Below are 12432 nucleotides of genomic sequence, written 5' to 3' on the forward strand. Positions count from 1 at the left end.
ATCGACAAAGGTGCGCTGAGCGTTAGCCAATGAGGAGAGAGTGTCGGTGCGTGATCAGTGTGTGATCCGCGCAGTGTGTGCGGGTGATACACAGACAGACGGTCAGCTGTTCTTCCAGATATACAAACTGATATATCCCTGCTGTACCTGATTCATATTACTCTCATGTTTAATTCACGCTTAGGAAAGCGAGCCCTAAAAGGTGTTATTTTCTTCATTGAACTGTGTAATATCTTCCATTAAATCATCGTTATTTAACTAATGCTAAAGAAATTAGTGTTTCTCCATTAAAGGGATAGTTTACCCACAAATGAAAATTCTGTCATCATTTACTCACCCTTGTGTTGTTCCAAACCTGTATGAGTTTCTTTCTTCTGCTGAATACAAAAGAAGATATTTTGAAGAATGTTGGTAACCAAACATTTTCTGGTCCCCATCAACTTTTGGGTGAACTATCCCTTTAAAACCTTTGCATTTAGTCTCCCTGTTCTTGAATATTTGGTTAGCCAACGTCCTTGTTTTAGTAAGCTGTTATATAACAGTTACCCAACAGTCCAAAGCGTAACATATACCAACAATCTATCAGGGATGCTGGTTTATTCTCTCTGCTGAAGCACATTCTGCACAAAATATATTCCTGATAACATTTTATAATGGTGTTAAATGACACCGGCTTCCCTCTCCAGCATTAACGGTTCATCTGAGGCCTAAATTACTGGATTGAACCTTGCCCTAGATTTGTATGAGTTCTTGTAAATCTTCTGGAGCATTCGGACTGAGGCCAAATACGCTTTTGCTCATGTAGTTTACTCAACGGCATAAATGCTGATCTGTAGGGAATGCGTCACAGACAGAGTTATTTTGGTGACTTCTCAGTTGGTGATCATATTACTACACATGTGACCACACAAACAAGCTTAAGCAAAGTGTGCAGATATTAATAAGTATTAAAGTCATCATGAAATCAAAATGGACCATTCTTATTTTTTATGGAATACAGCAGGATTTATTATAAATGATTTATCTGTGCACATCTTTTTTTATTATTATTAATGTGACTTGTAATCTTGAAACAAAATAACGTCCCCTCCCTCTCTGTGATGATGTGTTTACTGGCGCGAGGGCGGAGCAACCTGTCACTTATGAGATCCACCAATAGCAAACCATCACAACCATCCAATCAATTCCCCATTGACAAAACCAGGTCCTGCTTTACATTTGTTCATGTTCAAGTAGCAGTGTCACTTAAGCCCTGTTTACACCTGGTATTAAGATGTGTTTTGGTCGATCGGATCACGAGGGAGACACATACCCGTTTACACCTGGTGTTTTAATCCGTCTCTTTTATCCACTTTCAACCACTTCTATCCTGATTTCTTCGAGTGGAGGGTCTATGGGCGGGTAAAATTATGGGTTTTTCAGATCTTTTGATCTAATGGGCAAAATAAGCTCGTGCAATTCACATAAAAATGCACTGAAGACCACAGAAAAACATTCGGCGCATCAGCTTTCCTTTCTGATCTGACAGTCACAAGACCAGCTGAAAGCTGTGAGTGTGTGTTAGAAATGGTTAGAGAACATTGTGCATCTTTCGTCTTCAAACCAAACTTGGATCTTCAGCCGACAAAGTTTTAATCCCGTCTGGCTAGAGCTCTTCTCATAATGTTTACTCATTAGGTCAATAGGTGAAGAGTCTTTTTGTGGCTGTTTGAACCGGTTTGAACACATTCGACCACATGAGCGTTTACACTACGACAGCAATCTGGTCTAATGCGTTTTCAACTACCTCTGGAAGTGATCAAAAGTGGACAAGCTCTAAACGTTTTAGACCCCATTTAGTGGATCAATCAAATATTAGACCGCAGATGGAGCGACTGACCAATCAGGATTGGAGGAGCATATTTCATCCTGAAGCTGCTCACTATTTTTAGCCCACTGAATTTTTCCTGTTAGCAGATTCTCATCCGAGCACAAAGTGCACTAAACTCAGGCAACGTGATTCCCAGTATAGCATGTGGCGTGTTTGCACAAAGTCACTTTTTAACTCACTAAACAAAGTTTTGGTTAAAAATAACATCAGACTGTACCTGTCTGCATTGATTGTCCTTGAGTGTTGATGTAATTGAAGATAAACTGACACAGATATTTAAAGTCATTATCCTAAATGAAACCAGATATCTTCATTATACCAATAACCAACAATGTGTTAATGAACAAGATAATAGTCCAGATAACAAATACAATATATTTGACAAAATGTATGTATCAGTCAGTGCCTGCTTGTATAATGAATGATACACTTTAGAATATATATTTTGCACAGAAAACAGACCTCTTTAAAAGACACTTTGTATATCTATATAACAAAAAACATAAAAATCATTATATTTGTTTTATAGAACGAGACCAAAGATTATTTTTTATTGGTCATAATTTCATTCTAAATAAATCAGAGATAAAACGCTGACTATATGGAGGGTGAGGGTAAGATGAGACAGCATTTTCTTTAGTTGTCCTGTATTTGAGGTGAAATAAAATAGAGAATTACAGTAATACTATGTAGGTGAAAGTGATTTAGAAGGAAAACGCTGGCACCTGCTGGACGTTACATGATATATTTACCCTTTACAGCTTTACAAATTATGTTTTGGTGCTTTGCTATTAAAATAATTATTCAGAGATTTTGAATTACTAGCTATGCATTTACCCGCTCAGTCTCACTTTGCAGAATATTTGTGACAAAAAGTCTAAGACACTAATGAAAATATAGATTGCCCTTTTTCCATTAAAAATAATAATAAAGCATTGCTCTTTTTTTAGCTTATACCATGTTCTGCTCTAGTTCCTATGTGATATTAATATTAGAACAGAAAGGTGTTACAGAAAGTCATAACATCTACATTAAGAAGGTTCAACTGACCTTTAATGTAGGCCATCACAATTTTCATTACCAGCTAAAATCTCTTTAGAGCCCATCTTATTATTTTAAGCATTAGGTGATTTATCAGTATGCCAAGATACATTACCAGCAGTAATAAAGTAAATTTCTAAGCCAATTTTTTTCGCCCGGCAGAATGTCAGTTTTATTTGACTTTTATTTTAGTTAACTTTTGACATTTAATTCAATGTAAATATGATTTATTTGCTTTGCACACCTCTGAAGTTACAGGTGAAAAAGTTGAGTGTGTTTGTAAGTGAGGTGGGCATGGCAGCTTTATTCCTATGGGTGCACACTGCACACACACGCACACACACACGCACACACACACACACACACACACACACACACACACACACACACACACACACACACACACACACACACACACACACACACACACACACACACACTTCTTTGGTTGTCCATCGAGATCCGATGATGACGTCCACGCCTTTAACGGTGAGATCTTTGATGACTAAACAGTCCTACAAGCCCTAAAGCTCTAGGACCCACAAGCTCTATTGCAGGTGGGGCATATGTATGTGATGGTGGTAGTGGTCACATTGGCAGCTATGGCTGCCTTTCACATGCCCCAACCACTGCAGTTGGCGCTGTGTAATAATGGCCTCAATACTTCTGCAGTTCGTCTTTTTAAGTATTTCAGTGTGAGGTACCTGATTACGCCAGGTAATTCCCAGAATGCGCTGAAGGCTGCTTATTTGGAATCGCTCTAAGGACTTGATGTGACGGCAGTAGGTTACCCATGCTTCACAGCTATAGAGGAGGGTGGTGACACAGACCGCTTGGTATACGGTGACCTTTGTGGAGGGATGAAGGTTCTTAGTATGAAAGACTCTGCATCGGAGTCTCCCAAAGGCAGCTGATGCCTGTTTACACACACACACACACACGCGCGCATGCACACACACACAGACTTACTTATCTAAATGGGCACATTTCTAGATGTAATGGTTTTTATACTGTAAAAACTGTAACCCTACCCATCACAGAAACATTTCTGCATTTTACATTTTCAAAAAACATCACTTAGTTTAATTTATAAGCTGTTTCCCTCATGGGGACCAAAAAATGTCCCCACAAGGACAAGGATTTCGGATATTACCATCTTTGTTGGGGGACATTTTGTCCCCATAATGTCAACAGGGTACAGGGTATACCTGAACCACTCACAAACACACACATTTTTTTTCACTATATTACTGAGGACATTGGATATACTTCCATTGACTTCCATATCAGCTTTATTATATTTTCTTTGGCCTAACCCAAACCTTAAACCTACCATCACAGAAACACGTGCAAAACACTAGATTTAAATAAAAACATGGCCGATTCATGAGCCTTTTAACAGGGGAGGACCAGTAAAATGTCCTCACAAGTCGGTTTTCATAATAGTTCACTATATAAGTGAGGACATTTGGCCCTCACATGTAACGTTATAGCAACAAACACACACACGCTGTCAAAAATGTCGACTTTTACAACATCGACTTTGCAACTCGTAAATATAACTCAGTATGCCATAACTCCGCAATTATGATTTACAAAAGAATGATTTTGTTTCGTATGACACGGAAACGAGCTTCCATAGATAACACGGCAATAAACGTGAAATTATTTACTACAATGACTCAGATCACTCGACGCCAACACAATGACAACACATGGGAAATAAACCCTTAACCCCGCCCCTGTTCCTTGTCTTTATCCCTCTCAGCCAATCTACTTCCCCAACACATGCTTACTCTCAACCAATCAGCGTCGCCGTTACACGCGCATCCTTTCCAACAGACCCAAAGAAGCTTAAACAGAGTTAAGATGGCGGCATGTGGATGAGGAGGTTGTATATTTCAGCTCTTCGGTTGCTTTTGGCGAAGAAAACACATTCTCAAACCTAACCCATAAAGAAAAGAAAAAATCCCCCCACATATTAATTTACCCGGGACCGTGTCCATGACGTCCATTCACTTCGTGGTTCACCCGTTACCCGGGACCGAAGACCAGCTAAATGACAGGTATTTATAAGAAAGAAGCGGTTAACAATCAGTATTTACCCTTGAATGAGGTGAAAGGGTTTTCAAAAAGTGTTAATAAAATATATAGAGTATTTTAGGGCTGTTGCAAACGCTCAAGGTTGGGCATTTGGGTCTAAAAATAACGAGGCCCGGCTGACTGGAGACACAATGCGGGTTGGGGGATGGGGAGGTGAAAAGAGAGGGAACTGCGATAAATTCATACTTTTACATCTCAAATAAAGACTTTTATTTCTAATTTACGGTTTATTTATTAGGTTTAACTTAAGTTTTGTATGATACGCCGAGAAAATGTGAACAGAATTGGCGAATAAAATCCTCTCAGATTAGCCGGTTAGCCTTTAGCACTCCGCGAGCTCATCTGTTTAATTAATTTATCCTCATAAATTTGTTGGAAATTATGTCACAATCACTGTTTTGACGTTTACCCGTATGGATTGTTTCATATCCAGGGTTGGATTGGTGAACAGTTCGTAATGACAGTTGCCTATAAACGCGAAGACACGATGTTTTCTGCTGAAGATGGTCTCTAGATAAAGATTTGCAATGTTTTGTGTTACGTTTTAATAGAGCTTGCAGAATTTATTTCTTTGTCATGAATCGTAAAATGTAAAAACCTTATTCCGAAAGCTTACGTGTAACGTCACTGATAGATACTGTTTGTTTTACACTTGAAATTATATAAAGGAACAAATTTTAGTCAACTTGACTAGTCTGAATTATTCCATGCAGTTGGTCATGGAGGTGATTGCTATGGCTGATGACAGCTACATGAGGAACCCATGTGTTCAGCGGATGGCCAGTGTAGCACTGAAGGCATCTTTGGACAAAATGGGTGTTGGGATTCTGCTGTTTAATGATGTTTTAAAGCTGTGTGTATTGGGGTTTTCCCTCTGCAAGTCTCCAAGCATTCCACTTTAGTAAACTACTAACATTACCCGAGCAAAGATCCCTTAAAATGCTTTTGTTCTCAGTTTTGGAAATGTATAGCCTAATTGGCAGTCTCCTATCAGGCGTCCCATCAAATATAGGGTTATATAGCTAAACGAGTACTGCAAGTGTTTAAATATAAATTATTCCCTTTTGAAACTATATTAAAAACATGAGACTTTACACACACATATTTGTGTGTGCATTATGAATATTTTATATATATAATTTGTATAGTAACATTACTATCACAACTAGTAATTACTTTAATGGGCTTATTGTTTGTTTACTTAAATTAATTCAGGATGTTAGCTAACTGCATGTTTTGTATTAACTTTGAACTGTACATTTCTGAAATATGGACATTACTTGGACACAATCTCCTCTGATGACAGATAACTCTAAATCAGTGTTTCCCAAACACTGTGTGTGCCATAACAAGTTGTCTGGTGAGCTGTAGAAAATGATACAATTCTTAAAAAATAAATGCTATAAATTAGAATATATCATCGCTGTTGGCTGAAACCGCTTATCTCTAAATCTTGTCATTTTTGTTTTATAAAATTAATGCTATTGGTTATCTTTATGTCTGTATATGGGTTTTACAAATGTTTAACCAATACAAAAGCATTTAAAAGGGGTTCGGACCAAACCTCATAACTCCTTTGGCGTCTCAAACTGTCAGTCAAACTTTATAACTCCCGCCGCTTTATTGTGAATGAAGCACAATTTGAAAACTATCTCTGCTTTTTTGCAATGCAAGTGTAAATAAAGAACTGATGCTTGAGTATGTAGAGTGTTTTCTTCACTTAAGAACCACTATGTCCATAAAGGCTAATGTCTTTTTGTACTTGAATACGGATAATAGACTTAGTCTGGTATTTGTCATCTAGTTGAAGCAAATATAGCCTACTGTTTTAAATATCCTTTGTGCATAGCGCTTCATCTTTTGTATAATGACATTTTGATTATAAGATTTCAACAACAAGAAAACCGAGCACCCATATAGCTACAATAAACTTTAGTCTATATCCTGTAAGTTGATTAAAATGCAATGCGATGCACTTACTGCTTCAGATGCGGCTGTTCCAGTGACAATGTATAGCCATTCTGTCATTCGCTGGTCAAAAACCTTGTGACTCCATTTGAGCTTAATTTTCATAAAATGTTAGGCTAATGATGACATGTTTAATATAATAATGTTTAATATAAAAAATATACTATGCGTTGCTGTGGCTTTTGAGTATACTAATTATTTTGGGGTGCTGTTTTTATATATATATATATATATATATATATATGTTCATTGGTGTCATTTTTAGGCAATTGATAGTCACGATATTAAAGAATAGTAAGCGTGTTTTTGTTAGTGCATGGAAATGTCACATTTAGAATTTAAAATGTTGTGAACACTTGTTTCATGCTGACTTTGTGGAACAAATGGTAATCATGTCCAACAAAGGGAAAACATGCATTTTATCAAGACTAAATGCAATTGAGCCATTTTGTTAGTAAACTTAGCACACTAGTACATATTATCATCTTGCTTTTCTCGTTACTGTGTGTAGATTGTGGTGTTCTTTACTATCTGTGATTCCTCCAGACCGGATGTAAACTTGCACTAGTCATTAACGTTTCAGCTTGTATGCGGACACTTTCATCCTTCATTCTTCACTGATATGTCCTGCAATAATGAGCTGTGACGTGAAGGCTTTTCTGCTGCACAGCACTGACAGGAAACGACGGACCTTTCTGCACACGTGTCCCCTTCAAGCTAGATTCAGCATGATCTCTGTAGCTGCTGCGAAGGAATATTCTGTTGCAGTATCTGTATTAGTCTATGTAGCTGATGTTGGGCTTTTAGTCTGTATCGGAAAGTACAATGCATTGCAAAGCTTGCAAGCCAGAGGCTGTGTATGCATGTGTTATTGTTGCTTTGGCAATATTATATGTAAAACAATCATGCCAATAAAGTGCTTTAAGACCCATTTTTTTCCAGAGTATTTCCCTTACAGCATAATAAAGGGCTCCAGACTAACATTTTAGAGCAGTAGCGTTGTTGCCCCTAAGTTCTACAGATGGTGATGTCATCTTTGTTTAATCATAAAGGTAATGTAAAAGAAGAACTCTTTACTTGTTTACTGTGTAATTCAGCAACAATTTGAAGAAAAGTCATTTATTTTCTTGACTTTGAGGATGTTGGAGGTGGAGATTTATAGCCTTTTCTCACAGCACTTGATATAATTAAACTCATCAATTTGATGACGGATCCAGAACGGTTCAAACTACAAACAGCAGAGACAACTGGAGAATCATTCGTTGTAAAATGCAAGAGACTTCATTCAGACTTCGGAGTGGCTACAGAAAAAGAGACTGCAACAAGGATAAATATCTGAAGGGCATTAAATGTAGTCACGCAACGCTGATGTTGTTAACATTAACAATTTGAGAACAAAGTATAATTTGGACTGCTTGACGTGATATAAGCGATCGTTATATTTAATCAGCGCAATTTACTGCAATGCTTTTTTCCCCTTAGTTGGTCAGAACAAAAGTGGATGTTACTTGTTCAGAGGACATTTTCCAGTGAAAACTCTCATGTTGGTCATACTTCCAAAAAGTAGAATCTTGGATTGCCAATGGGAGTATCCACACCGGCGCGGCGACTGACCGCCGCACATTCTCCTCAAAACATTGGATTCATCCGTGCCGTGCCGAAGCATAATTCCGCGAATAACTGCAATTGCAGATTTCGAACAGAGATAATGACAAAGAATAAAAGATACAGAATGCAGGTTTAAACTTAGTTTTACAAATCATCACAATAAAAATAACATTAAAATTTGATAATATTTATAGCTTTGAGGTGCTGGAAGCAGTTTTTTTTTTAACATTAGACTATTTCTGCCACAATACCATGGTTACAGTTAGCATTGCTACATTAAATCCATGGTGAATGTTGGTGACTTGTGGGCTGAAAAGCCTTCTATAACTTGCTCGTTCATGGCACACTGCTCACTGTTTCAATGTCAGTGCTGTTTGATCTGATATCTGTGGTTTATTACAGAATTCTGAGCCGAATATGAATGCTTTCCACTAAATCTGGCTGAGATGCTATTAATTCTACGGCAAATGAACGGTGCTGTGTAGTAACAGTGACGCGTGCTAGAGAACGGCCCACGAGTACCTGTTCCGAGCTCGTGTTACGCTGTCTAGTATTGCTCCAAACTGCTAAACGGTCTATGAAGCGCAGCTCAAACGAGTAGTGCGGTTTTGTTTCACTTTCGTTAGGTTGGATGTTTCTTATATGCAAAATAAAATGCAACGTTTATCGATTGGGCAACGTGATGGTGGCACCAGTGCAACCTCTAACAAAATTTGGTCTCACCGGCAGGAAAAAAGGTTGCAAAATGCAACCATTTGGTTGCAGTCTGGAGCCCTGTAAAATGATCTATGCATTGTGGGAAAATATTTGGCTAAAAACGTTTTTTGGCTTTTTTTTCTGAGAAAGTTTTTTTTTTTTTTTTTCAGGACGAGCTGTTTAATGTATTTCAGGACTACTTGTTTTCATATTGAATTGATTTACTGAGACCAAACATACAGAGGGATATGCTCAGTGGTTTGTAGTGATTGTATTGTAATTAGAGGATCTGAAGACCTCACCGATAGTTTTAGATGATTGTATGAAATAATTTGACTGTGCAATTTAGAAAACAACCATTAAGCTTTTTTCACCATTTTCAAAACATATCATTCTTTGAGTTTAATGGATGTTGTAAATGGGTTCAGTAGTTCCTCCATCACTTATCATTGTTTAGATGATGCTGTAGTCATGTTGCTGTACCAATGTTTTTGGTATGTACTGTAGCATTACAATTTTACTGCTGTTTTGATACGCTTTTTGTCCAAGAAGAGCTTGGAATGATAAAGTTGGCCAATATCTGAGAAAAATCTTTTTTCCTCAGCCAATTTGGACCAGGTTGCAAATCTGCTCTTTCTTCATTTGTCTCGGTCTGCTGCGCATCTGCATTTACTCATATGAAAGCTGCAGCACAACATGCGGCCTTACAAGTATGTTATGTCCACAGTGCACTTATACCAAAGGTTTCCTTGCTGAAATTGTTTGCATTTGTTTTTGTGTGATTGTTTGGAGTGGGCCTAAACATCTCTTTAGAGCCATTAATGAAATTAAATTCATTAATGCATTAATGAAACTTGAAACGTTTTTTTTTTGATGAAGAGAAGATTTCCAGTGGCGCCTTTGTTCATTGACTTTTTTCCCCTTTCACTATTGCGGCTTGATCGACTTATTGTCTTACATTTTATTATTATCAGTTTTATATTTGTTGTATCCTTATAAACTTCAGATTGGGCCTGCTTTCTCTTTTAAGGCATGATTATTTATAAAGGATGTATTGGCTGCTTGTATTTGCACAAATATGCTGTTTTTAAACCTGTTGAGCTTTAAAGGAGCATCTTAAAGAGTCAAATAATTTGTAATTTGCTGATAAATTTTAAGATCATATTATCTGAAAACATTACAAATATTTAGGCTACATGTTTATTACAAATTATGAGACGAGCTATGACTTAGGAGTAGGGTCAATCGGCCTGAGATCGGTATCGGCCGATAATCACATTTTATGACTCGATCGGTACTCATTAAACTTGGCCAATCTCTCAAACCGATCACAATTTGATGACGTCAACCAGGGCTCCAGACTAACTTTTTTCACCTCCGTCCTGGAACCGTCCTGAAAAACAATTTGAACCATCCTAAAGTGAATGTCAACCGTCCCAAAATAAAAATGTTGATCTACTGTATATTTAGTCAAAACAATTCAGATGACTAAAATATAATGGGTTTAGTTCAATTGTAATGCATTCATTTAGAATGTCTCTAAAATTCCGGAGAAAATATCTATTAACCTGTTAATATGAATGATTTTAAAGTTTGAACATGCAAGATACAGATTTAACTTCTGTTACTTAAAAAAATATCTTAAAATTAAATAAAACCACTTTTCCTAAAGTAGAACAGTCTTCTTTTCAATGAATGATTTATGCATTCTTTATAACTACTTGCATACATCATTCTTTATTATATCAAGCAGCAGACATATTTATTTGTATGAATTAAATATAGTGAATCCTTATTAAAGCTATTAACGAGCAGTGAATGCTTTTCTCTTTCCAATCCAATTGCACTGATGCACATCCGATAGACTCACAACTGTTTAAGACATAACCAACATAGTTTACGTGAATACTCTCCAAAACGGACATTTCGACATAATGTTGTGTGTATTTGTCCATTCAGACACAAAAGAGAGCTCAATTCAGTACTCGCGCGCTGTATAGGTGTCTATGTGCATGGCTGGACGCTTCGGGTCGGGTGTGTGCACACAGAAACCCGTACCGAATAGAGATCTTTATTTGCATCGTCACTCTTATTCAGATCTATATGTCTGCTCTACTCATTCTCCCAGACGTTTACATTTTTAACGTTTCATGAGACATGCAGCGCATGTACAAATGTGCGCATCTACCACACACGCAGGACATCAGTTCTGACTGGATCGCTTCCCAAATCGTCACTATCTAACATTTTTGTCTAGTTTTTATTAGAATTTTGTCATAGTTTTTGTCATTCAAAACTAGTTTTTATTTAGTTACTGTCTCGTTTTCGTCTGTGAAAAAATGTTGTTGATGAAAATAATGAAAATAAACGAAATTAACACTGCACCAATAACAGGGACTGTCCCCAGAAAACGTGAAAGTCTGGTCACCCTAAATGAGACTGACTAAGAAAAAAGACCACAAATATATTGAAATCTAAATGTATGCTTTAGCTAATATACGCACACATAGCCGGGGTAGCGCTAACTTACTAACGTTAGCTAGCTAACGTTAGTAAGTTAGTAGCAAGCAGTTAGCAGCAAGCAGTTAGCAGACTGTTTCTATCCAATGATGGAGATGAAGGGCCGTCTTGGTGCTCGATCTGTTTTACCTTACCGTTGTTTAACCAGCGCAACATATTTGCGATGTCATTAAGCCATTTGATAGATGTACCGCGGAACAAATCTCCGGGTGAGTAGCCGGCCAGTGATAGTAACTATAGTAACAGCATGAAGACGCGCTCCCTTGTAGTCAGCACTTGGTCAGTTTATTTTGGCATTTTCTAAGTAAGTTTGCCTAATAGGCTAGTAATAAATGAACACGCATACAAAAATGTCTTTCGTCCTGTAGGCGTCCTGGAGAATATTTCTGTTCGTCCTAAACACATTTTCTATCGTCCCCAGGACGATAGGACGCCGTTAGTCTCGAGCCCTGACGTCAACACATGAGGAGGTACATGATGCGTGGGGACTTAAATGATTTGGCACCGCAGTAATGTCATTGCCGGTGTGTAATTACTATGATGTTTTGAAAAATTTGCTATTTGCCGTGTGTGTTACAAAGAAATCTCACGTGGAGGAGCATTGTCCAAAACATTTAATACGACAA

The 12432-nt window shown here is 37.5% G+C and overlaps 1 protein-coding gene across 12 annotated transcripts in view; it reads left to right on the forward strand.

Annotated features, from left to right (window-relative positions):
- The first annotated feature begins 4715 nt into the window (after positions 1-4715).
- ubr5 (ubiquitin protein ligase E3 component n-recognin 5) overlaps positions 4716-12432 on the forward strand; it is a 65490-nt gene continuing 57773 nt past the window's right edge. For 7 of the 12 annotated variants that reach the window (XM_077221506.1, XM_077221508.1, XM_077221509.1 and 4 more), the window contains exon 1: positions 4752-4977. In XM_077221506.1, coding sequence (XP_077077621.1) covers positions 4916-4977 — 62 coding nt within the window. In that variant the 5' untranslated portion in view covers positions 4752-4915. Of the gene's footprint in view, positions 4978-12432 lie in introns of all 12 variants that reach the window. The other 5 variants (XM_077221511.1, XM_077221515.1, XM_077221512.1 and 2 more) reach the window with 3 other exon arrangements.

The sequence above is a fragment of the Siphateles boraxobius genome, unplaced genomic scaffold (assembly GCF_051911475.1).
Source record: "Siphateles boraxobius isolate OS27281-9 unplaced genomic scaffold, OSU_SipBor_1 84, whole genome shotgun sequence".
In the NCBI taxonomy this organism is placed as follows: Eukaryota; Metazoa; Chordata; class Actinopteri; order Cypriniformes; family Leuciscidae; genus Siphateles; species Siphateles boraxobius.